General features: G+C 43.3%; 1 protein-coding gene across 1 annotated transcript in view; it reads left to right on the top strand.

The window, feature by feature from the left end:
• ATP2C1 (ATPase secretory pathway Ca2+ transporting 1) overlaps positions 1 to 22,799 on the top strand; it is a 66,658-nt gene extending 43,859 nt beyond the window's left edge. Inside the window, exons 17-26 of the mRNA XM_065399126.1 lie at positions 746 to 916; positions 2,019 to 2,116; positions 2,642 to 2,692; positions 3,561 to 3,727; positions 5,873 to 5,941; positions 7,503 to 7,619; positions 9,043 to 9,190; positions 13,651 to 13,746; positions 20,900 to 21,041; positions 22,057 to 22,799. Coding sequence (XP_065255198.1) covers positions 746 to 916; positions 2,019 to 2,116; positions 2,642 to 2,692; positions 3,561 to 3,727; positions 5,873 to 5,941; positions 7,503 to 7,619; positions 9,043 to 9,190; positions 13,651 to 13,746; positions 20,900 to 21,041; positions 22,057 to 22,187 — 1,190 coding nt within the window. The 3' untranslated portion in view covers positions 22,188 to 22,799. The remainder of the gene's footprint in view (positions 1 to 745; positions 917 to 2,018; positions 2,117 to 2,641; positions 2,693 to 3,560; positions 3,728 to 5,872; positions 5,942 to 7,502; positions 7,620 to 9,042; positions 9,191 to 13,650; positions 13,747 to 20,899; positions 21,042 to 22,056) is intronic.
• Positions 22,800 to 26,557: the final 3,758 nt, after the last annotated feature.

The raw sequence follows: 26,557 nt of genomic DNA, 5'->3' as shown, positions 1-26,557 counted from the left end.
TGTGTGCAATAATCAGATCCTGATATACCTTTCTCTAAATACCAAAAGCAATTATTTTTTCATGTGGTAATGACTTCCAAAGCTGGGAAAGGGGTGTCTGTGTTTCTCCCCCCTTCCTTTCTCCCCCCCCCCCCCCGACACTCCTTGGAGAGGCAAGGCACCAAAAAGCAAACCAGAATATATCTAACAGCAGTTCCCATTCAGAGAATTGTGACCTGAGGGTGCTAGCAGTATCTCACTTTACCTACTGAATGAGGCCCCTGTCCTGCAAATATTCACATAATACACCTCTACCCCGATATAATGCGACCCAATATAACGTGAATTTGGATATAACATGGTAAAGCAGTGCTCCGGGGGGGCGGGGCTGCGCACTCCGGTGGATCAAAGCAAGTTTGATATAACGCAGTTTCACCTATAACGCGGTAAGATTTTTTTGGCTCCCGAGGACAGAATTCTATTGACGTAGAGGTGTAGTTGCATTGATTTCAATGCATAAAGTTATTCATATGTATGAGTGTGTTTTGCAGCATTGGGCCCGCAGTCTGTAAGCGCCAATCATACAGGGTTTTTTTTTTTTTTTTTTCAAATAAAAATTTATTTGAATTATATCCTTTTAGAAAATATATAGGGTGTGTGGTTGAAATACTTATTTTGGAAAGGGGGTCTGTTAATGTACTATGCTGGTTAGTTATTAAATTGTTTAGTTTTAAAAGATTAACTTATTTTTCTTGTTTTCTTAAAGTTCTGACCATAGCCTCTGGCCCTGAGCTGGGACAGCTTAGCTTTTTGGGGCTGGTGGGAATAATTGATCCTCCAAGGACTGGAGTAAAAGAATCTGTCACTACACTTCTCGCTTCAGGAGTAGCAATAAAAATGATTACCGGAGATTCACAGGAGACTGCAATTGCTATTGGTATGAATACACCTCTTCCTCTCAGTTTGACTTGTCGGATGCCATTAACGATTTTATTAATGGTTACTCTAAAATGGTTTGTGTGGTGCAAATAAAAAATAAAAGTAAGATTTGTAAATTTCACAAAACATATAGACTCTATACAGTTTGTGTTTTAGTAGACCTAAGATTGTCAAATGTGATGTAACAGGAAAGAGTGTAGTTTAAACTGAGTATCCCTTTAAACTATAACTGTCTGAAAATTGTTTTTATATCTAAGATTTGCTGTAATTGAGACAATTTTGGTTTAGTTGAGTGTGGTTTTTCCCCCCCTATCTAGCAGTAGTGCATGCTCAATCAATTTAAGAGTTCATTTTTATATAGTTTTTCCGTGTCTGTGGGGGCCTTTCACATAGCAGCAAGGGAGAAACAAACACTTAAGAAAACTGGCCCAGGTTACTCAGAGCAGGTATGGTACCAGAAATTATTTCAAACTCTTTTGTATATGTGACTGGATTTCAAGTTGAAAGTGGCTTTTTTGTTTTTTAACTTTGAACAAGTTACCTAGTTGACTTCTGTACTTTATTGGTTTACGGAGGAGCTTGTCACAGAGGGGAATTCTTTGTGTGGGCTGATGATGAAGCTTTGTAAAGGGAGTTAAATTAGACTGAAATTTCACTTTTGCCTGAGGCTTCTCTTCTCTCCCCCCCCCCCCCCACTTTAAACTTCCCATTTTATGACCCCATCCTTTCTCTGCCTGTTCACATCCATTTGCTAATTTCCTATTCCTTTTTTTGGATTGTAAGCTCTTTGGGACAGGGACTGTCATTTTTGCTATGTTTGTACAGCACCTAATACAGTGGGGCACTGACCTGCTTGAAGCCTCTAAATGTTAATGCAAATATAAACATGTAATCAGAATAGACTTCACGACACATTTTGTTATTTCTCAAGAGTTCAGGTAACTACTCCAGTCTACTGATTCAATAATGAGTTATGAAGCTACTGGAGTAAACCTACATGTAGCAAACGTTAAGGCAGAATAGAGGCACAAAATCTTGTATTCCTTATACTAGAAAAACTGGTAGTCTGTTAAATCACTATCTTTTTAATTTCTTTCCAGCTAGTCGCCTTGGGTTCTATTCCAAAAATTCACAGTCCTTCTCAGGAGAAGAAATGGATGCTTTGGATATTCAACAGCTTTCACAAATAGTACCAAAGGTTAGTATAACACCTCCCTCTTCTATCTCCCCCCTTTTTAGTCTCTTCTTAAGAAAAATTTTCCATGCGTTTAATTTTTAATCAATCCTTGAATTCCCTCTAACAAACCAGTTATTTGCAAAGGATTGTTAACTTGCTTGACTGATGAATAACCTCATTCATTTTGCAATTTTGGCAGTTGTGAATGTTCAGTTACTAAAATTAAGAGACAAAATTAACTTGAGGCTCAAACTTGACTCTTCCACAACGTTTGTTCCAAAATATTGTTTTATTTACAAAAGAATGCCAGTCTGCAAAAATGAGGACTGCAACATTCTTAATCTGTGACCTTTATTGAAATATGGCTAACATGTAATCTGATTACTATAAACCTAACTCCCTAAATACTCCTGCTTGAAAGCTAATTATATGGGGATATAGTTTGGCATTCAAAGTATTGTTGTATCATCTAATCTTGCAGTATAAATTTCAGCTCTTAATTTCTCAAGTTTTCAATGTTCATTCTTTATGCTCTTCCTTTGATAGATTGCAGTGTTTTACAGAGCCAGTCCCAGACATAAATTGAAAATCATAAAGGTATGTTTCTCCAGAAGTAGAAGTGCAGGATAACTGCTGGAGACCTTATGTTATAACGTATTTACTAAAATTGTAACAGGTTAAGATATGTCAGAATGAAATAGGTTTGAAATGTATTTGGTTGTGAAACAGAAATTTATTTGAAAAGAAGACAAGTTGGGAAACCTCACAATGCCCAGTAGAGAGACTACATGCAGCTGCTGTTGGGCAGCATAACACTTTCAGATGCCAGAGGGTCAACTGAGATTCAGTGTCACATTGCAGTTTAATTGACTAGAAACTTATGGGAATCCATGTTTCTGCTGCATCCCAAAGCAGAATGAAAAGGCATGAATTTCAAGCCAATTCTGTGATAATGCTTCAATTCTGAAGCTAAGAAAATGTCTAAAGTGATATAGAAATATTAGAAGAAAAGTAAATAAAGCGTGACTACAAAGAGATGTTCTCAAGATAACAATTAGCACAAGCGAAAGAGCAAAGATAATGAAGAAATCAAACAGTAAGCAACAGTTGGAATGTAATTGAGAGAAATATAGGAGAACAGTGGTAAATATAAACACATGGACTTTTTGCTCTTTTTGATGATTTCTTAAATACAACTTGTGAGCAAGCTCACTTCTCTACAAGCAGAGGTTTTTAGCTGGGCTTCCTGGGAAGGAGTACAGTAACTTTAGATTGAGGTGTGGTGTGTGTTTTTTTTTTTTTTTTTTTTTTTTTGAGACATCACCTGTAAGAGCTCACTTAAATGGAAATGTAATACCATTTTTATAATTAGATGACATGATTGTAGATAGACTGTTGTCAGGATAGTGGTGTGGATCAGATTGCTCTGATCATTGCCTTAAACAAATTATTTCCTTTTTTGTAGTCCTTACAAAATAATGGTGCGGTAGTAGCTATGACAGGAGATGGAGTGAATGATGCTGTAGCTCTGAAGGCTGCAGATATTGGAGTGGCAATGGGGCAGACTGGAACAGATGTTTGTAAGGAAGCAGCTGATATGATCCTAGTGGATGATGATTTTCAGACAATAATGTAAGTTTCTGATTTCTGCAAGTATTCAACAAGTCTTAAATAAAAGTGTTAGGAAATCACTTCCCTCCCCTCCCCCCCCAACTATACTTTACAAAAGGATACTTCCTTCTTGTACATTTAGCTGCAGTTAACTTACAAATTCCTATGCATATCCTAAGAAAATTGATCTTTAGTGCTGATTAGTTTGTACTGCAGTCTTAAAAAAAACATTAATGCCTTTATTCAAACCATTATTTTCATGGGTTCTAAATAAGCTTTTTATATTATCTGGTTACTTTTCATAAGCACTTGGGCGGCTTGTCAGCAAGAGTATGCAGATTTCTATGGAGGGAGTTGTAGGGGGAGAAGGGAGTCTGTTCTTAGATGCACATTGGTATTAAAACTATTTAAGCCTTTAGGCCTAGTCTACACTGAACTTTTTTCCCCTTAACACTTTCTGCTGGTATTAGTGGTGGTAATTGAGTGCAGTGCAGAAAGGACATCCATATGTTAACCGTTGTAATAGAAACTGCTCTGAGCAAGGTTAGACTACGGAGTTAGTTGTATGTGTTTTTAAAAAACAAAGGTGTCTTCTATGTAGTACTATTACTACAACAAGTGGAGCTGGAGTGATGGGAAATTGAAAGAGAAGTCTAGCATAGGCACAGTTAGCTTAAATATAAGCTATGTTTAAACTTTTATGTTCAGATAAATCAAGGTGCACCTGCTGCTGAAGCAGTCGTTCCTCCTAGAAGGAACAAAAATCTCATAGTAAAAGTTGTTTTGAAAGCTGCAACTGACAACTCTTTGATTTGGGTTACTGTTCATTGTTTTGTAGTCATTCCTACAAAACTTTGTTAGCTGAAAAAACAGCGATGGTATTTTGGCTTAAACCAAAATAAATACAAGATAGATGGATGAGTCTCCAGCCCCATGCAAATGGAGCATGGGGATGTTTGACATCTCCTCTTGAAAGAAATTACTCAAACACATCTATCCTTGTAGTATAGCAGGAGTACACTCCGTTGCACTACACTAATATTATTTCTGTCATTGCCTGCCAAACTCTACGATCCAGCTGGCAAAATGAATTTTCATCCTCCCTATTCCTAGTCTGTGCTTCTGATTTCCACCTTCTCACCCACCTTTACTTTTTCTTTAAGATTAAGCTATTTGTAAAACTGAACTTGTTTTTCATTAAGTCTATGGAAAATAGAACAGGAGAATTTCAGAACAACACTCCTGGGCTTTAGCCAACTTTTGCATAAATGATACACTTCAGCACTTACAAGTGTTTTCATATTCATAGATTCCAAGGCCAGAAGGAACCATTGTGATCATCTGGTCTGACCTCCTGTACAACACAGGCAATCAAACTTTGCCAAAATAGTTCCTAGAGCATCTTTTAGAAAAAGTCCAATATTAAGGATTTTAATCTTGATTTTATTTCCGAGAAGAAAAACAAACTATTGAAATGTCTACAGATAAAAGTATTTGCAGGCATGATCAGCTCCTTGTATGTAACTAATTGATTAATTATCCTTTTTGTGTTTCTGCTTGCTTGTATTCATTAAGACAAGAATAAGGATATTATTGTCTTATTTAGATAGAAGCCCTGGAGTCAAACACAGCCATCTAATCTACAGTATATATTAACTCCTCAACTAGCCTTATAAATTTCAGATAGGTTAACTTGGTTATGCTCTAACCCTTAAATTCTGAAACTAACCCCTCTGAAACTCTTCGAGATGATTATTCCCTAAAGGAATATATTGTGATATAGCTGCATAGCATTGGGAAATTCCAGTTTCTTGTGCAAATGGTTTAAAGGTGGCTCTTCAAGATCAGGTAGTAAGGTCACCTGTAAGTGATCTCTTTTTAAATTGTATCCTCTTATTTTGAAAGTCAAGTTGTAGCAGAGCTGGAATGAGAAACTTAATATGATTAAATTAGTAGTAATAGAAAAGTTGAGTAAGCATGATTATAATTGCCTGAGTGGAATAGAAGGCTCCTTAACACATTTTGTGAAATTTGAAACTATTTAAAATATAATCAAAACTGCTGGAATTCACTTTTTTCAGAATAGCTTATTATTATTTTAAGCTTTTTTTTTACATTCCCTCCTTTGGTCTGTGTAAGTATTGTTTTGTTTGTTTTTAATTGCAGGTCTGCAATTGAAGAGGGTAAAGGAATTTATAATAACATAAAAAATTTTGTTAGATTTCAACTAAGCACGTAAGTTTGCAACATCATTGCCAATGTCAGAAGCTTCCAATTACACTGTAAATGAGTTAAATTTCATACTGCACAGAACCAAACATGATAAATATTGGTGTAGTCTACAAGCATTGGTGGAGGTATCCACTAGGTTAGAAAACACATTGACCATTATTGTGAAAGTTTCCTAATCATTCCTTATTTTTTTTTCTTTCCATTTTCTATTTTGCTATTCGTATTTACTTAGTATGACTTCGGTTATTTTGCTGTTTTTAAAAACTGACCAATCTTCTGATACCTTGACAACCCCCCTCTAAGATGGAAAGAAACTACTTAGCCATTCTCCTGCCAGTCTGATCACCCTATAGGGTCATGGTTGGAGAGGTGCATTCCCTCTGGCACAATGCCCCTTCCTCTCTCCCTGCCTGGATCACACACATCAATCATGTGGGGGGCTGATAAGATTGGAACAGACCTCAGCCTCCCCTAGCCACCCACATCCAATTTGGGAGGGAGGATGAATTAGTTGGCTGCCACCAGCCAGCCCCATTCACCTTGAAGTATAAGCATTACTGGACACACACCAATGATCCTTGGTGCTGTATAGGTGGTGTAGTTGTCAGAGCTTTGTTTCCAGGCTTGCTGTGGGCCTAACCCATCTTCTGGATTCAAGAAATTTTTTTTCCCTCTGGGAAAGATTGGCGAACTGTCCAGTGGGTTTTTTTTAACCTACCTCACAGCATTCTGCAGGCTTGGTAGGTGAGGATAATAAGGATGTGTGGTTGTTTGTGTGTGTGTTTTTTTTTGTTTGTTTTTAAAGAGGCAGGGTGTGCAGAGGAGATAACACAGTCAATAAATATTATTATTGCAACTTGTGGCTATACCTGGGGTATACTTGAGCACAAGACTCAGGAGGGACCGGTGAACTCAGCCTTCAGTATTAATAAAATTAGAGCCTGCCTCTTCGATTCCATTCAGCTGTCTGTTTTCCTGTGTCCTGATCAATATGTAGAGGGAAGTGTTCCCATTCCTAAGTAGAATTTCTCTTTTTAGGAAGTCTGGGTAGTATTTCACTTGGTTGATTAAGGTTATTAGTCTCTCAAACTAGCAGTTCCACCCAAAAAAAATTAATCTAGTGGTCTGCATTCCAAGGAACATAATTAAAAGTTCAGCGTTCTACACCCTTTTGCCCAAACCAACACAACAAAATATGCAAATTAATTACCTGTTGCAAAATATATTATGTTGTTGGGTGTAGACCAATGATACCTTTAAAAGATGATCTGGAAGTTTGGGAGTCATTTTAGGACTAAAAGACAAACTCTGATTTTTTGTGTGTTGCATTAATATAACGTACAAAACTTCCATATTTTAAACAAAATCTGTTTTGACAGATTAATTTAAGTGGCCCCAATGCTTTGCCTTGCAAAGTTAGGTTTAGTCTTAGTACTTGATTTAAAAGCGATCTAAACCTAACATACCTAACTTTCAGCACTTGAAGTGTTGAGTAAAAGTATTATCAACTAATCTTCAGGAATGTGCCATGCTGACAATTTTATAAAATGGCTTCTCTCAACAGGAGTATAGCTGCATTGACTTTAATCTCACTGGCTACTTTAATGAATTTACCTAATCCTCTCAATGCCATGCAGATCTTGTGGATCAATATTATTATGGATGGACCTCCAGCTCAAAGGTAAAATACTATTTTATCCCTTGATGGAGTCTGCTTTCAACAAAATAAACAAATACCATGATCTTTTCAGAAAAGAGCAACTTCCTATGTATGTAACTTGAGAACAGTCTTAAACTTCTTTAAAGTGACCTTTTAATGGGTAATTCTAAAAACTGGGGGAACATCTTTTACTTATGCAACATTGCTACCTATTGTGATGTTTGTAGCATAGCTCTGTATTGTTATCCCTTTTGTTCAATGTGTATAAAGAATAAGGAAGACTGACACTTCAAACTGCAGTCTCCCGGATGCTGATGACACTTGGCTTTATTTCCTTCCCAACAAACCCAGATTCTGTTGCTCCACTGCTTTCCGCATATCTGGTTGAGAGAGGGATCATGATAAAAATGAGCTGGCCATAACTTCTCCTTGATAAGGGAGAAGTAACTCTTTTTCCAAAAGAATCAGGAGTAATATGAATATGCTCCTTTATCCCACTAGAGTTTGGTGGTCTCCACCATATAAAGCTCATCCTTTATTTTAGTCTGATTCTTATCTAATGAGTGATCTGTTAATGTTCTGGTAACAATAGTTTAGAGTTCTGTCTGTGACTGCCCTAATCAAGAAATAGAATAATGCTTCAGGTACCATATAGATAGATGTATCACTTCAGAGAAGAGGGATTTTTGTTGTCAGAAGGACATGGATCCTTCCTACTGAACAAGGGTGATAGCACCTTCCTAGACAGGGCCTGGACTTTGGCAGGGGGACAGACTTTCCTAAGTGGTGGCAGTGACCCTTGTATTGTAATTCTCCTGAGGTTGGATGTAGCATTCCATGGGCTACTAGCCAGACCTAGTTTTTAAGGGATCTCAGAAGAGTTCTGCATGATGATCAAAAGGTTTGAGTTTACAGCTTATAGTACTTCTAAGTGTGTGTGCCAGGAAAGAATCAGGTGAAGGGTGACTACTCTGAGGAGGCACTTTGAACCAAGTTCCTCTTCGATTGAGTAAACAGTCTCCCTATGTGTGGGAGAGAAGAGTACAGTCCATTAGTTCCAGATTAGGGGAGTTTAGACATTAGATACACAGGTTAAGAGCAAACCTTTTTCTGCTACTGCATGTGTGGCCTATATTTTAGGTTTTTAGAAAGTACATAGGAGCTATGGTAATGGGACTATAGAAATCTAAGATGCATGTGATGCAGGGAAATACTACATTAAGTGACAATGCAACCCTACAGCTCTAATACTGCATAGCACTTAATGTGGAATAATAAGTACTTGTATGCTTGAGAGGACTCTTGTTTACAGATGGATGCTTTTCTGAATAGAAGGAATATTCAAAGCTCATTCTCTTTCTGAATTATTCACTATTGATTTGAAATCTTATATTTTGGTGATAAATCTGGTATTCTAAAATGTCTCTCTTTTTTTTTTTTAAAGCCTGGGAGTGGAACCTGTGGATAAAGATGTTATTCGGAGTCCCCCAAGGAACTTGAAGGACAGCATTTTGACCAAAAACTTGATAGTTAAAATACTAGTTTCATCAATAATTATTGTGTTTGGAACACTGTTTGTCTTCTGGAGGGAGGTATGAAAAATGGACAAGTGTTAAAGCAATAAGTGAAACTTCATTTATAGCACTAATCCCATTAATATTAGCAGTTAAATTAAGAATGTGCATAAATTTGAATTTTTAGTTATCGGAAACCGTTTCATCCCAAATTGTATGCTGGGCAGCCAGATTGTAGGGAAGAATTTCAAAGAGGTTGTTGAAAGGGAGAGCTATAATAGTAATAGGTGTGGTATTAAAAATAGACCCTCTTTGGGTAGGCACCCTGTGGGTGCTCCACTTCAGGCGCACATGCACCTCTCAAGCCTTTAATTGGAGATTTTCCATTAGCAGTCCCTGTTCGGCCTGCACATGCGTCCTATGCCACCTCATGCTATGCGTCAAGCCTAAATAGGAATGTATGGGCAAATTACCCTCAGTTCCTTCTCAACTACCTTGGCCTGAGACAGGGCTTACACTCAAGGTGACAAGTGAAACTTTGCTATCTTGTGTACTGTTTCCTATGGTGGTTTTTGTGTAGCATTAGCTTAGTGCAGAATCCACCCAGCCCCTTTTCACCCTGAGCCATGTCCTCGGCTCCTAGCCCCAGCCTGGCTCCGCTCCTGGCCCCGCCTCCAGCCTCGGCCGCTGGCCGCGGCTCCATTCCCAGGCCGAGGTTGGGGCTGGGAGCAGAGCTGCACTTGGCCAAAGGCCCGGCTGTGGCGCCACTTCTGCTCCCGCCGCCAACCACAGCCCCTGGCTGCAGCCCCACTCCCAGCCTTGGCCCCCTTATCCCTGTCCATGCAGCCCAGCCCCAGGGTGGGGGGTGCGACCCTCAAAAGTTTGGGGATTAGTGTGCTTAGTTCTTAATGATATAGTCATAAGAGGACTGATGTGACTCTTCCTCCTCCCTTCTGGGAGCCTTATTTTCCTGGCAGGGTATTCATGTCTTGCCAGGTTTTAAACGCTGCCTATACCAGTTAGTGATGGCCACTCTGTGTGGCCAATGCTTGTGGAGTCGCACATTTCCAAGAAGTGCAATTTCTGCCTGGCCCTCTAATCCAGGGCAAGGAAGGACTGGGAGACTAAACTGAAGTGGCTGATGGATTGCTCCCTTAGACTGATATCTGAGTCAGGAGACTTCCCCCACCCCCCATACATCCGTCACCAAACAGATTTGGCACCCCTTCAACATTAGCACGTTTCCTCGAAGAAAGGGAAGGCTATGGAGGTTTCCAAGGAGAGGAGTCTGGACACTCACCTTAAGGAGCCAGCTCCTAAAAGGCCCCAGTTCTCTGCGAGATTCATAGTCTTGGCAGCCTTGACCTCTCAGCTTGATACTGTAGAAGTGGAAAAACTCATCCTCTGGTACCAACAGGGCTGGAAAGCCCCATAGCTTGAAGGAGAAACACTGCTCCTACAGGGCCTCAGTACAGTGTACAAGGGACAAGGAGGGAAAGTATAACCACTTTGGACTGGTACCATCTGGCATAGCCCTGCTGTCGGTGCCTACCCATTCAGCACCCTCAGTACCAAGCAAACAGTGGCACCAGAGACCATCGGCACCTGCATCTGTATGATCCCAATTGATGTACTGTGTCTTTGGCTGCCATGTTGTCCCCTACTCACTACCACATTAATTCAGGTACTCTAAGGACCTGTCTGATGGGTCCTACTGCTCATGGGTACTGAGCATCTCTCAGTAGTGAGACCCTCCAGATTACCATGGGCCTTTGGTACTGCAGGACTCTCCACACTTTTCTGAGGGTGCCCCCACATTGAAGGATATTGAGGAGGATGAAGGAGACTTTGAAGAGACTGACTTGGTTCTCCTATATGGATATGTAGGAACCCAGTCTTTGATTGTCATAGGAAGATCCTTGTGCTCGATGACAAAGATGGTGGAACCATCCTCACTCCTGTATAGGACCCCCCTCAGTGGCCATGTTGGGATCCCTGAGCTACCAGCAGCAGTTTGCCAAACCACTGGCAGAGTCTCATAAGGAGGCTAGAGTTGTACAATCCTCTCTCCTCTCTAACCAGTCCTCCCCAAAAGAGGAGAGATGTTTGAGGAACGGGAGGCTCAGGTGGATAAAGAGGACACCCCTCAAACACATTCATCTTCTGTCTCCAGACGAGGCAGTTATGCCCCTTCCGCTTTCTATGGCCGACGATTTCTGGCACTTTCAGGATCTTACAAATTGGGCAGCTGGCACTCTTCTGATACTACTTGAAGAGGTCAAGGACTCGTGGCACAAACTGCTGGACATCCTGTAGTCAGCAATGCCCTCCAGGGTGATGTTACCCAGTATAGAGGCACTCCTGGATCCAGCTAAGACTGTGTGGCAGACAGCTGATACTCTTCCGCCAATGTGTAAATAAGTAGATAAGAAATATATTCCCCTAAGAACTCAGAATTTTTGTGTTCTCACCCCTCCAACTAACTCCCTGGTGGAGGATGCTGTAAATGAATGGGGTAAGCAATGCTAATCCAAGTCTACAAGGACCTGTATGACTAGCACCAAAAGAAAGTAACCTTTTTGGATGGAAGTCCTATTCGTCAGCAGCCAGGCAATTTCAGATTGTGAAGTATCAGGCGATCACAGATCAATATAATTTTATAAACTACAATAGATTTATGGCCTTTATTGAATATCTGCTGCAGGAACATAAGGAACAATGGTAGTCCATTATTTCAGAGGGCAATTTATGCTCTTTCCAAGCATCCTTGAATGCTGCTGCCAGGTCCGTCTCCATGGCAGTATTATGTGCAAGGCATCTGGGCTCCAATTCTCAGGGTTTCTGAGAGAGGTCCAGAACACTGAGAATTTCCCCTTTGATGGTCTAAAGCTGCTATTGGAGATCACATACAAGTCTGTGCACATGCTAAAGGACTTCAGGGCCACTTTATGACCCTAATGTATGAATAAGAGAAGATTTAGTAGGTCAGACTGCCCAGAGATGGTGTTCTGCTCAGTTCTCTGGATTTCATAAATTCTCTGACCCTCCCAGGAAAAGACATAAAGAGGGCTGCTCACCCGCCCTCCACAAGTACTCAGTTGTCTGCAAAAGCAACAGTTTTGACAGGTTGATTTGAGGGTTCATATCCTCCCACACCTCTAGTTTTACAGCTGGAAACCATTCACCCACCTCCCCTGCTTTGACCGCTTTTCCCATTTCCAGCATGCTTGGAAATGGATCACAAACAAGTGGGCCATAGGGGTCATAATGTCAGGCTACACCATCCACTTTAAGTACCTCTTCCCTTCCCTCCTCCTTCCCAGTCTTTCTTCAGGAATCCCTCTCACGAGCTTATATTGAGACAAGATGTGGACTCTCTCCTTCAATTAGGAAATCCCACCTCCTCACAAGGATAAAGGGTTTTACGCGAAATATTTTCTTGTGCCAAAGGAGAATGGAGGGTGGAGATTGATCTTAGATCTAAGACTTCTAAGCAAATTCGTAAAATCCCAGTTCAGGATTGTGACTGATAACTATAACTCATTTACTAGAGGAATGGGATTGGTTTTTGGCTCTCGACCTACTTCGCTATAGGCCAGGATCATTTCTAATACTGAGTATTTCCCTTCGGCCTTTCTTGCACCCTAAGGCTGTCAAAGGTCCTGGTGGCAGCGGCTGTTTACCTCCAACATGAAGCAATCCTAGTCTTCCCATACCTCAACTGCTGGCTACTCAAAGGCCGTTCCTATGAAACAGTGCCACCTGAAGAGGACCGTCCATAACACTACTCGAAGAGGCTACTCACCTTGTGCAGTAACTGCGGTTCTTCAAGACATGTGTCCCTGTGGGTGCTTCACTACCGTCCTCCTTCCCCTGCTTCAGACTGTTCTCTTTGGGATGTTCAGGTGGAGAAGGAACTGAGAGCGGTTCCCCTGCACATCCCTGGATAGCCTGTGTGTGTTGCCCAAGGAGGCATAGGATGTTTGCGTGGGCTGACTGGATGCTGCTAATGAAAATTTCTGATCCAGGGCTCAAGAGCTGCATGTGCACCTGAAATGAGCCACCCATAGGGGGACATCTCGGAAAAACCACAGTTACTGCACAAGGTGAGTAACTTCATTTCAAAGTATTCCCCATTCCCCCCCCCCCCCAACTCCACAAACACGCTTTTCAAATAAGTTTTCTGTGAGCATTCCCCCGACCCAGGCTATTCTAAAATGACCACCTAACTTAGTATTCTTAAAGGAGGGAAATATCTAATCCTGTTTGTAATGTATTATAGAGTTGTGCATAAATGTTTGCAAAATCACACCATTAATTTTTAATCACAACCTGAAATCAAGAGTACTACTTAATGAGATTAGTTATAAGCATGTGTGTAAGTACTTGCTTGAAGACTTGCTAAATCCGCTTGTTGCAAAGCGGAGTTTTTGCTATTTCCAAATATTAGAACAAAACTTCCTTAAAATAAATGCTTTGAATGTTTGCTCATTTGAGGTTACATACACTAAAGACATTTTCTTGCTTTCTTCTGTTAGTTACGAGATAATGTCATAACACCTCGAGATACAACGATGACCTTCACCTGTTTTGTGTTTTTTGATATGTTCAATGCTTTGAGTTCCAGATCTCAGGTATGCAATCCTATATCTAACATAAGTACCCTGAGATTTTTGACCCTTTTTATATAGTAACTACACTTTTCTGTTGAAATTGTGCTCATTTCATTTCTGGGCTTCAGAATTTTTCTTAAATATACTTTCTCATCATGTGAGAAAGTGATGTCTCACAGCTCTAATGTGTGCAAACAAGCTTAGCAGCTCCACAAGCCGAACAGGCTAGCATTTGAATTCACACGTCAATGATAGGGTTTTAATTTGGGGTAATTGATGCATGAAATCCCCAAAACATTGGGCTAGCAATGCTGACCTAAACTCACAGGAGTAAGAAAACTTAATTAAAAGCTCAAAAGCTAGTCTCTCTGTATTGCTGCATGTATGTATTTAATCATCATTCTTCCGTTACAGTATACCAGTTAATATCTTCAGTTCAAGTGATTGCTCATGTGTATTCCACAATAGGTGTGCGTGCTCGCCACGTGCACCGGTGCCGGAAGCTTTTCCCCTAGCAGTACCCGTAGGGGGGAGTGCCCCCAAAACCCCTGGAGTTGCGCCTCCATGACGTGCTATAAGGGGAGCCGCGCGCTCCCCCCCCCCCCCCCACCCTCAGTTCCTTCTTGCCGCCAGTGAATGTGCATCAGAACTACTCTGCTCCAGCTTTGCTGTAGCTCGTCCCCAGAACTCTTGTTCGGTCAGTGTTAGTACCTGTAGTTAGTTAGCTATTCAGTTAGAGAGCCCGGGCCGGGGCATGCCCAGGGCCCCGGGTTTTAAGTCGTGAGACACTTGTAGGCGATCTATGCCAAGGAGTGACCCGCACGCGGACTGTTCACACTGTTTGGGAGAAGCCCATATCAGCGATCGTTGCAAGATTTGCAAGTCGTTCAAACCTCGGACCAAGAGGGAAAGAGACATTAGGCTTCGGGCCATTCTGATGGAGTCGGCGCTGACCCCGATTCCTGAGTGGGCACCGCGGTGTTGGTGCGCGGCAACCTTCTGGAGCCTTTGACCAATCGGCACCGCTCCCCATCCACAGGGCACAAGAAGGCAAAAAGATGCCTTCGCGGCAGCAGCACAGAGGAAAACCCGGGGCAGAGGCTAGACCCATGTTGGGCAGACCTCGATCCCCTCCGGCCTCTAGGCCTCCGACTCACATAGAGCAGAGTAGCCTGGCCGCTTCGGACCAGGCATCCCTGGATGTCTGGATGCCCTCCACGCCGGAGGCCCTGCAGGCAGCCCGGGACGTCATGTCCATGCCAGTACCAGGCATGCTGCTGATGTTAGTCCTGCGCTCCGGGGCAAGCCACCGCTGGGACCTCCACAGTCGCCCCCGGCTCGGTACCGGTCTCGGTCCAGGGAACGTTCCCGACACCATTCGCTGCCCAGCGACCGTTCAGGGCAAAGTCCACGTGGATTGCTCTCGACTCCCGCAAGACTGTCCGGTTGGGTGCCATCCGACCGAGACTCTCGGCACCGCTTCGCTTCAAGGAGTGAGTACCGACAGGACCAAGGCACACGTCGCCAAAGGTCCTCATCTTGGAGGGGTTACCACAGCCAGTCATGGCATGGACGTCGACGCTGTTCCCACTCGGAATCCCACTCCAAGACCCTGCCAAGGCATTGCCTCTGCAGCCCTAGGCGTTGATCGCCGTCGTCTCACCGTCGCGGGTCCACCCATCGGAGCCGATCACAGAGCAGCTGCTCCTCCTGGTCCCGGGACAGCAGCAGGTCATTCGTCAACCCAGCTTCCGCTCGTAGTCGTCCTTCCGTGGGCCAGGTCAGCCAGGCCGAGCAACCAGTGCCGCCGGTGCCAAAGCAAGTGCAGTGGCTCTGGACCCTGTGACCGGCCCAGTGATACCAGTGGGCACCGTGGCCCCCGATGCAGTTTCCGGTGGGGGCTCGCTCAGTAGCCGAAGTCTCAGAGGCAACATCGGCTTCCTTCTCCAGACCTCCAAGGAAGGAGTTGGTGGGATGTACATCCGCTGCACTGTGCCCGGAGACCGACCAAGTGGTGGACCCTCCGGTGCCAGCGGCCACCCAAAGTACCGCACTGGTCTCCTCGCCCTCCCTGGATGAGGCGATTATGGCCCTGCCTCCCTCAGTCCCGCAGGAGGACTTTAGGGCCCACCAGGAACTCCTAAAAAGGGTGGCATCAAGCCTCCACCTCCAGGCAGAGGAGATGGAGGAGCCCTCGGACTCCCTGTTTAATGTGCTGTCCTCTTCAGCACCGGGCAGGGTAGCCTTGCCTCTCCATGAAGGGGTGGCAAAAGTTTCAAATGCCCTGTGGCAAACGCTGGCCTCATTGGCCCCCATCTCCAAGAGGGCGGAACGCAAGTACTTTTGTACCCGCCAAGGGACACAAGTACCTATACACCCACCCGGCGCCCAACTCCCTGGTGGTCGAGTTGGCCAAGCACAGGGAACGGCAGGGCCAGCCAGCCCTTACCCCGAAAAATAAAGCTTCACGGAGGCTGGACTCTTTGGAAGAAAAGTTTATTCGTCCTCGAGCTTCCAGTTACGAGTGGCAAACCACCAGACTCTCCTGGGCCGGTATGAGTTCAGTCTGTGGGGGGGCCCCCTGCCCAAGTTCGAGGACTTCCTCCAGGAACGTGATAGGAAGGAGCTCAAGGCGCTGGTGGAGGCGGGTACAGTGGCTGCCAGGGCAACCCTGCAAGCGGCTTCGGATGCGGTGGACACGGCCGCGCAGTCCATGGCCTCCGCAGTGTCCATGAGAAGGGCGTCGTGGCTCCTGCTGTCCGGGCTGCCCAGTGAGGCGCAGGCCGCCATGCAGGATCTCCCGTTTGACGGCAAAGCTCTGTTTGCGGAACAAACGGATACAAAGCTGCATGGTATAAAGAACTCCCGCACGACCCTCCAGACTCTGGGTCTCTATGTCCCGGCTCCAGCTAAATCTAAGTTTGAGCCACAGCAGATTCCCACTCAGGCCTCCCACCTGAAATACAAGGCCGCCTATAAGAAGGCGCAGAACTATAAAAGGCGCCCTCGGAGGCAGTCAAGGCCGGCCCCGCAACCTGGGTCCTCCAAGGGCAAACTGGTGGGGAAAAGACTATTTTGACGGGACAGTTGAGGGCGCCCTGCTAGCCCTCCTCAGGGATCCACCCTCAATAAAGCTCCAATTTACTTCCTCCCCGCCCAACGATCCCCAGCCCCGTCCCTCCTGGGGGACCCCTCGCACGAAGCCCTGCTTGAGCAGGAGGTGGGGTGGCTCCGGGGCCTAGGAGCGGAACTTCAGTTCATGGTGAAGCTCAAGTTCCGCATGGTCTCCCTGGCCTCTATCATCGCATCCCTGGATCCTGGGGACTGGTACATTGCCCTCGATCTGCAGGACCCATACTTCACAGGACGCATTCACATATTTGAGGGGCACAGACACTTCCTCTGTTCATGGTGGGGCAAAATCACTATCAATTTACGATCCTCCCGTTCGGCCTGTCCACTGCCCCCAGGGTATTTACAAAATGTATCTCGGTGGTAGTGGCCTCCCTCCGGCGCTGGGGGGTCCAGATTTTTCCCTATATGGACAATTGGCTGGTCAAGGGCAGCTTCTGGTCGCAGGTGAGGGATTATGTGATGTTCCTCCTGTCCACGTGCACCGCCTTGGGCCTGTTGGTAAACGACACCAAGTCCACGTTAATCCCAGTTCAACGCATGGAGTTTATCGGGGCGCTCCTGGACGCCTCGTCGGCCACAGGTTTGAGATCCTGAAGGGGCCTCTTGACACGGTCACAGGGTTCCCAGTGAAAACAGCCAGAGCATGCCTCCAGCTCTTGGGTCACATGTCGGCATGCATGTACGTGGTCCGCCACGCCAGACTCCGAATGAGGTCCCTCCAGCTCTGGCTGGCCTCGGAGTTCTCCCAGGCCAGGGACAGGATGGACAAGGTCCTCACCATGCCCAACGTGGTGATCACCTCCCTACAGCGATGGTCCGCCCAAGCAACATGCTCCAAGGGATCCCGTTCAGGGAAAGGGCCCCGTCGCTGAAGCTGGTGTCGGACCTGGGTTGGGGGGCTCATGTGGGGAATGTTCAGACCCACGGTCTGTGGTCGGCTCAGGATCTGACCCTACATATAACGTCAAAGAACTCACGGTGGTACGCCTGGCATGCATGGCCTTCCGCTCGCACCTGGAGGGCAAGGTGGTCAGGGTCCTCACCGACAACATGGCCTTGATGTTCTATATCAACAGGCAAGGCAGGGCCCGGTAATCTGCCCTCTGCCGCGAAGCCCTCAGGCTGTAGGATTTCTGTATAGCCCACGACATCTGCCTAAAGGCCTTCCATCTACCGGGCGCCAGGAAAGCACAGGCAGATTGCTTGAGCAGGGACTTTGCCTCTCAACACAAGTGGTCTCTCCACCTTGAAGTGGCTCACAGGCTTTTCCGAGTGTGGGAAACTCCCCAGGTGGACCTGTTCGCGACTCGGCAGAACCGGCGCTGTCCCCGGTTCTGCTCTGGGGGGACTGGGAAGGGGCGCTATCTCGGATTCTCTAATGCCTTCCTCCTGTCCTGGTCAGGCCAGTTTCTCTATGCTTTTCCCCCATTCCCACAGATCAGCAAGGTCCTGGAAAAGATTTAAGACAGCCTGGGTCCTCCTGATTGCCCCGGCGTGGCCCAGGCAACCTTGGTACGGGACCCTTGCGGGCCTGGCGGTTGCTCTGCCGTGGCCGTTGCTGTCCCGTCCGGACCTGCTCGACCAGGGCCGCTTCCTCCACCCCAACCTAGTGGCTCTCCACCTCACGGTGTGGCTGCTCAGTGGGGAGGAGAGGACGTGTTCAGAAGGGGTTCAACGCATCCTCCTAGAAAGCAGGCGGCCCTCCATGTGCCGTGCCTACTTGGTGAAGTGGTCCCGGTTCTCTAGATGGGCGGCTGAAAGGGGGGTGTTTCCCTGGTGGCCGCCCTGATCCAGCTCATCCTTGACTACCTTCTCCACCTTAGAACCCAGGGCCTGGCGCCTTTGTCAGTCAGGGTGCACCTGGCAGCCATATCAGCCTTCCATCCACTGGTGCAGGGTCACACGGTATTCTCCCATGCTATGACTGGCCAGTTCCTTAAGGGGTTGGACCATCTTTTTCTGTATGCTTGGCCCCCGGTCCCGCAATGGGACCTGAACCTGGTGTTGGCCTGTCTCACGGGGCCCTCGTTTGAGCCACATGCTCCTGGTGCCACCTCTCGTGGAAGGTGGCCTTCTTGGTCGCAATCATGTCGGTCAGGTGGGTCTCGGAGCTTGGGGCCCTGACCGCCAAGCCTCCATACACAGTTTTTCATAAAGACTGGGTCCAGCTCCACCCACACCCTGCGTTCCTCCCGAAGGTGGTCTCCACCTTTCACATGGGTCAGGATATTTTTCTGCCGGTCCTCTGCCCAAAGCCCCACGTGTCCAGTGGGGAGCGCCGTCTCCACACGCACGATGTGCGACAGGCTCTGGCTTTCTACCTCGAGCAGACCAAGCTGTTCAGAAAGCCCTCGCAACTGTTCATCGCCTCGGCTGACCGCATGAGGGGTCGGTCGATCTCCACTCAGCGGCTTTCCAACCAGATCACTTCATGCATCCATACCTGTTATGTGCTGGCGGGTATCCCCCCGCCACAGATTGTGAGGGCACACTCGACTCAAGCGCAGGCCTCGTCGGCTGCCTCCTTGGCCCATGTCCCCATCCAGGACATTTGTAGGGCCGCCACGTGGTCTTCGGTTCACATGTTCACCGCGCACTATGCGAGCGTCTCCCAAACCAGGGATGACGCCGGGTTCGGCAGGGCTGTCCTCCATCCTGAGAACTTGTGAACTCCTACCCACCTCTAACAGATATAGCTTGTAATCACCTACTGTGGAATACACATGAGCAATCACTTGAAGAAAAGACAGTTACCTTTTCTGTAACTGGTGTTCTTCGAGATGTGTTGCTCATGTCTATTCCACATCCCGCCCTCCTTCCCCTCTGTTGGAGTTGTCTGGCAAGAAGGAACTGAGGGTGGGGGGAGCGCGCAGCTCCCCTTATAGCGCCATGGAGGCGCCACTCCAGGGGTCACTGGGGCGCTCTCTTCTCTCCCCCCCCCCAAACCCCCCTTACGGGTACTGCTAGGGGAAATACTTCCGGCACCGGTGCATGTGGCGAGCACGCACACCTATTGTGGAATAGACATGAGCAACACATCTTGAACACCAGTTACAGAAAAGGTAACTGTCTTGTTTAGGGACCTTTACAAAATAAAAACCCTCTAGTTAACTTTCTATCCACAAAAAGCAAGGAAAATTTGTTATGCTAGTCCTTGTTATGAAAATAAACCAGTGTAAATTACACTTTTTTTTTTTTTTTTTAAACTGTTGCAGTGTGAGAAAATAAACCCTTAACTGGCCAGCTATATTTTCATGATACATTCTTGCATGAATCTGTTGCACTGACAATAGATGTCCATTAATACTTATTGTACATGTGCAGAAGCAAATTCCCTCTCATTTTATTTTATTAGCCTAGGGCCAGATTTATGAAGGTGTATTTAGGCATTTAAAGATGCGGATAGGTGCCTAGTAGGATATCCAATAGTGCCAAAGTGAGCTAGGCACTTAACTCCCATTGAAATCAATGGGAGTTAAGCATTTAACCTGCTTAGGTGCTTTTGTGAATCCCATGAGGTGACCATCTGCCTCTTTAGGTGCCTCAATAACCTTGTAAATCTGACCCCTAGTTATTAATGGATTAATGAGAGCATGTTAAATTAAAGATCACTAACTTTAAAATATTTCTTCAGTTTGTTTTTTAAATTGCCTTTCTGATAGGCCACGTTTCTACCTACAACAACTATATTCAGTAATGCTGAATCTTTCTGTACTGTTATTGGTGGGTGTCCCTGTCATATTGCGCCTCTCCATTCTGAAAGATCCCTATCCTTAAACAGAAAACAGCTCAATCTTGAGACATGCAATTCATTAAGTATAGAAGTCGCATAGTTATCAAATAAAATGAGATCATCCTATCTTTTGAGAATTTGTTCTGGATCGTCCCAAATCTGTCACTGCGTTTTTGAATGTTGAGATAAAAACAAATGATAGGGAAAGAATTTTGAATTGTATAACTGGTTGCAAATAACTAAGGCACAGAAAGATTATAGAATTAAAACTACAGGTATAATGTAATTCACTATTTTATTTCACAGACGAAATCTGTATTTGAGATTGGACTTTGCAGTAACAAAATGTTTTGTTATGCGGTTCTTGGATCTATAATGGGGCAATTATTGGTCATTTACTTTCCTCCGCTTCAGAAGGTTTTCCAGACTGAGAGCTTGAGTGTACTAGGTAAGAAAAGTATTCCTTTTCCACTTAGCTCTGTTTTAGGCATTGATGATCAATCCCCAAATCCAGTGACGGAAGGTTATAGAACATACTTTGCCCTTCATACATAGATGAAATGCAAATGGTGCAGAGCCTCATCTTATACAAGGTCCTGTTAAAGTTTTCTTAGAACAATGATTAAATGTATATGAAAAGCACAAAACAAATGGATCAGTAATTCCAAGATCCATAAATACTTCATATGCAGAGAATTATTTTCTAATGTAAATTCTGATGTATGCAAAAGTGAAGTACTGATCAGTTTTTATTCTCTTGTAAAGTTCTGTTTTGTTTTTTAAATCACTAAATTTTAAAAACAAGTGTTTTAAAACAGACCTTCTCTGGTTAATATCAAATAGAAATTCCATGTCATTAGGATTGTTTACATTTTAATGAAAACAATCCTAAGTCAGGATTTTGAGAAGTTGCCATTTTACACAGTTGCCATCACTTTAAGAATCTTTACATTATTGTTGGCTTGATAAAGTTATGATGGTGATTTTCTACTGAGGTTTCCTGGAGATGAAAATTAATTACTTCCTATACAAGTATTTCTCATTGTACAATATCACTCCTTCTCTTTTCTGTGGTTTCATCTCCAAAAAGCAGGCTATTCAGAATAAGATCTAATTATATTGTTTATAGTAATATGCTAGACATTCTTACTTTAACAAATGTTAATAAAAATAGCTAAAATATAGAATATGAAACATTTCAATTTAAATTTCCTGTCAATCCCAAGGATTCTGAGTAACATATATATATATATATATATATATATATATATATACATTAATTTTTATCCTGTAAAAACTGACTCTTAAAATGTGCATATATCCAACAATTAGAATGCCAATTAGAAAGAAATGATATCTTAACTTGTTCTGAATTATAGGACATCATGTATGACTTAGGTTGTAGAAAGACTAGCAAAAGCACAAGAAGCAAAGTTTAAAATCAACCCAATTGTCTCTTCTAGATTTGTTGTTTCTTCTGGGCCTCACCTCTTCTGTCTGCATAGTGGCAGAGATCATGAAGGTTGTTGAGAGAAGCAAGGAAAAGATACACAAACGTGGAAGTTCTTCTTCGTCGTCTTTTCTTGATGTATGATGCATATTGCATTCTTTTATTTGCAAACTAGGAATTGCAGTCTGAGGATGTAGGAGAAAGCAAAACAAAGAATTTGGAGGATAAAGAAATCCTGAGGGCTTTTGTCAAGTTCTTTTGTGTTTCACTGACTAAAGATGAACACTGATATTTCAGGACTGTTGAGATTTAAAACTTCCAGCTGTGGGAGTAACAAATGAAATTATGCAACTTTGGTAACATTTCCCCTCAAATTTAAATTCACTTTTGAGATTGAGTGGAACTTTGTAAAGTGTGTCGGAGGGTACTTTAAAGAGAAATGTCAAAGCCTGAGTCCCACCTTCTGCACTTCGGAGGTATACCTGTATAAAAACCATCTTAGATATAAATATTTTAGTTTGTTTTTATTTAATTGTTTTCCTTTACTTTTATGGTGGTGGGACTTTGTAACTAATGCAAGGATAAACTTAAACATTTCAGAGGCATTCCTTTTGGTTTAGAATCTGAGGCACCTGTGCCATATTTCAGCTACTGTATTTATTTACTTTATCCTGCAATGTGTAAATGGCTCAAGTACCTTGTGCTACTATTTTTTGTATATCCTAAGTTTTTTTGCACAGGATGTGACCACTGCCTGATCACTTTTTTTTTTTTTTGTGATTTGAAAAGCCTATACTGCAATTTGAAGTAAATGTTTGCTTTTCTTAAAGTACGTGTGAATGTCTAACTTGGTGTGTTGAATGAAACTGGCACTTACACCAGATCATCATGCTTGTTTTTTTGGCATTCCTGCAGATACCAATTTTGTGTTTCACGATAAACATTATTATTTTAATGTACAAACACTACATTATCATTCAAGTGTATTCCACACACTTCTTATTAAGAACAGCCATACTGGGTCAGACCAAAGGTCTGTCTAGCCCAGTATCCTGTCTTCCAGCAGTGGCCAATGCCAGGTGCCCCAGAGGGAATGAACAGAACAGGTAATCACCAAGTGATCCATCCTCTGTCACCCATTCCCAGCTTCTGGCAAACAGTGTCTAGGGACTCCATCCCTACCCATCCTGGCTAATAGCTATTGATGGACCTATCCTCCATGAATTTATCTAGTTCGTTTTTTTTGTTTTTTTTTTTAAATCCTGTTAGTCTTGGCCTTCACAACACCCTCAGTCAACCTGTGGAACACTTTTGCCAGTGTGTTGTGTGAAGAAATACTTCCTTTTGTTTTTAAACCTGCCTATTTCATTTGGTGACCCCTAGTTCTTGTGTTATGAGAAGGAGTAAATAACACTTCCTTATTCACTTTCTCCACACCAATCATGATTTTATAGACCTTTAGCATATCCCCCCTTAGTCGTGTTTTTTCCCCCCCAAGAAATGTTTTGGTAAAGCAGTTTACAGTAACTTGTTTCATTGAAAACAAGTGCACTGTAATTCTCTTTGGCAGTATGAAATCCTTTCCTCCCCAAAGAAGCTTAATTCCATCTATTATCTTTGCTTCTTTTGTTCCCCTGCCCTGCAAAGAAAACTCCATACTATTTCCTTTTACAGTCTGACTTAGTGTAAATTTCAAGCTTTTCTGGAAGAAAAATTTTCAGGAAACGGGGTCTTAACAGGTTTTAAACTAGTTTTAAACTTAGTCTAGAAACTCTGGGGAAACTACAGTAGAACCTCAGATACGAAACCTCGGGAATGGAGGTCGCTCATAACTCTGAAATGTTTGTAATGCTGAACAAAACGTTATGCTTGTTCTTTCAAAAGCTTACAATTGACCATTGACTTAATACAGCTTTGAAACTTTACTATGCAGAAGAAAAATGCTGCTTCCCCTTTTTTTAAAGTAGTTTAACACAGTGTACTGTACTGTATTTCCTTTTTTTTTTTTTTTTTTTTTTTTGGTCTCTGCTGCTGCCTGATTGTGTATTTCCGATTCCAAATGAGGTGTGTGATTGGTCAGTTTGTAACTCTGGTGTTCGTAACTCTGAGGTTCTACTGTAGGTCAGTGGGACTTGTATTTTAAAATCTCTAGTACATGCTATGGGGTAAATTTGAACAGTAGTAAATGACAAAGTAATGTCCTTGAAACCTCAGGCCCTGCATATCTTACAGCTTGCATCCTATAGATAATTTATTAACATGTATTGTTGGACATCTATATTTAATGAGTAGTAGCTGGATATTAATGTTTTTACCATTCCCATGATGCATATAGGGATTGACATTTAGACTCAATCTTTTTCAAAAGCATCTTGTATTTTAAAACTGCAGAAAATCGGGTTACTAGCTATCACAGACTTAAAACGCTGGTCATATTGCTCTTTGGTAGAGTAATGAGTTAATATTTTTCCTTAGAGTGTTTGTTTTGCAGAAATAGAAACCATTTCCTGCTCTGTAGTGCATGAGCTGATTTTAATTTTCAGATGTTTCCATGTTGTAAAAACAAAATTATGGGAAAGATAGTGACATTGACATACTAAACTATTTAGTTTCTGTTGAGTCCCAAATCCTCATTGGTGCCATCAGAAATCAGATTTTAATTTATTTTTGAAGTTATTTATATTTTCAAGCACATTATTTAATGTGAGTTTTAGGTGAGCCTATTGCCAGTCATGGCACCCAGTTCAATTAAGGATAGAGGAAGTGTTTTGTTTAGGAAACACACTAATGTAGTAGATGTATTTTGCTGTCCTTATGTTCTCTCCTACTGTTGTGATCATGGGAAGTGCACTTGTCATGCATAATGTTGAGTAGGAAAATGTTCCTGTTGCAGGGTCCCGGGACACTTCCTTATCAGCCAAGAGTACTCTTTAGTTGGGGAGAGTAAATGACTTTAGGGAGAAAACTGGTAGCCTTTATATTAAGGCTTCAGGAAAGAAAACAATCCATCCACTGCCACAGCTCCAATCTGTAGATCTGTTTCTGTAAGCTTGACTGTTGTGATGGGGAGATGTTTTAAGAAGGGTAAGTTCACAGCGAAGCCCACAGAAATCTAGATGAGGCTGAAGTTTGAACAGCTGGAAAGTATGGAAAGATGTGTTCTAGAACTCAAAGAAATGCATACTGTAGAACTTAGTCGGAAGTGACTAGAAGCTACAAATTCACTGGATACAGATACATGAAATCTGAGCATTAAATCCTCAAAATGCAGAAGAAATAACTGTGCATAAAGAAGAAGAAATCAAATGGCATTGCAGTAATGTCATGGGAGGGACAGGAAGGGGGGGAAAAATCCTTAATTCATGAGTGCTGGACGCTAGTCTAAACGTGAGATCAAGTTTTTCAATTATAGGAACCTAAATGTAGGCTCTTAAATTCATACTTAAGCACCTAAGTAAATGACCTGTTCTTCAAAACTGAGTGTCCAACAGCTCCAATTGTGGACAACTTGGGTGACAGGGTTTCTCTTGCCAGACGTCCAACTTTTGTGTGACAGTCTGAGGATCGGCCTACAGCAGCTCCAAGGGTCACAGATTAGCATCAGTGATTTTAAAATGGGTCTTAACCCTCAGCAATGTGAATCACACTGCCTTTCTGCTGCTGGGCAGTGCACTTCCAGTGGCTAGAGTGCAGCAGTGGAGAATACCTTTATAAGCACCTGTTTAAACCCAAAATGCCACCTGCACTTGTGCACAATTGGTTAATGTCTTCCTAAATCAGTTAAAGCTACATGTTCCCACTTGCTCTTTTTGTGCTCTTTTTCTAGCCCCAGTTACTTCAGGGAATGCAGACTTACCTCATCTTGCATTTTAGGAACCTCTTCCTGGTTATGGTAACCTGGCACTCTCCCCTCAAAATTCTTCCCATCTTACTATGGAACATCATAAAACAAGTCTCTGAATTGGCCTGGTGACAGAGCTTCAGGAGCCTTGTAGCAAGGAAGCACTTTTTAGGGTTGCACAAGTGCCCACTTTCAGCACAGAACAGTTAGAATTCCCAGGTTCCAAAAGGGCTGTGCAGCCCCAGTTCCTTCCTTTGTTTCCATAGCTAGCTGAGAGTTTTGGACGTTCTCGTCAGGCCCAGAGCAAGCTTGAGCTTTTAATCCAGTATTCCTTATTACAGTTAAATGGCATCTAACTTCCTACTGTATCAAAATGTTCAGCACTTGAAAGAATAAATTCTGAGCATCGATGTATTGAAATGTATTACACATTTCAATATAAAACCTAGTATGTGGGTAAGTCATTAGAAAATGTTTGGAAGGTGATCTTAATTAGACGTTTCCTTTTATGTAAAAGTAAAAATAAATATGTACTGTTTTCCACTGTAAATACAAATTTTGGGTATCTGAGTCTGAGGGATTAAAAATTCATATTAGCCACTCTAAAAGTGACTAATCTTACAACTTTAAAGGCTTTTATACCTTTTCCTTGATGTATATGTAACCTGATTTC

This window comes from Emys orbicularis, chromosome 2 (assembly GCF_028017835.1).
Source record: "Emys orbicularis isolate rEmyOrb1 chromosome 2, rEmyOrb1.hap1, whole genome shotgun sequence".
Classification (NCBI taxonomy): Eukaryota; Metazoa; Chordata; order Testudines; family Emydidae; genus Emys; species Emys orbicularis.
This window is presented reverse-complemented; position numbering and strand designations above follow the sequence as displayed.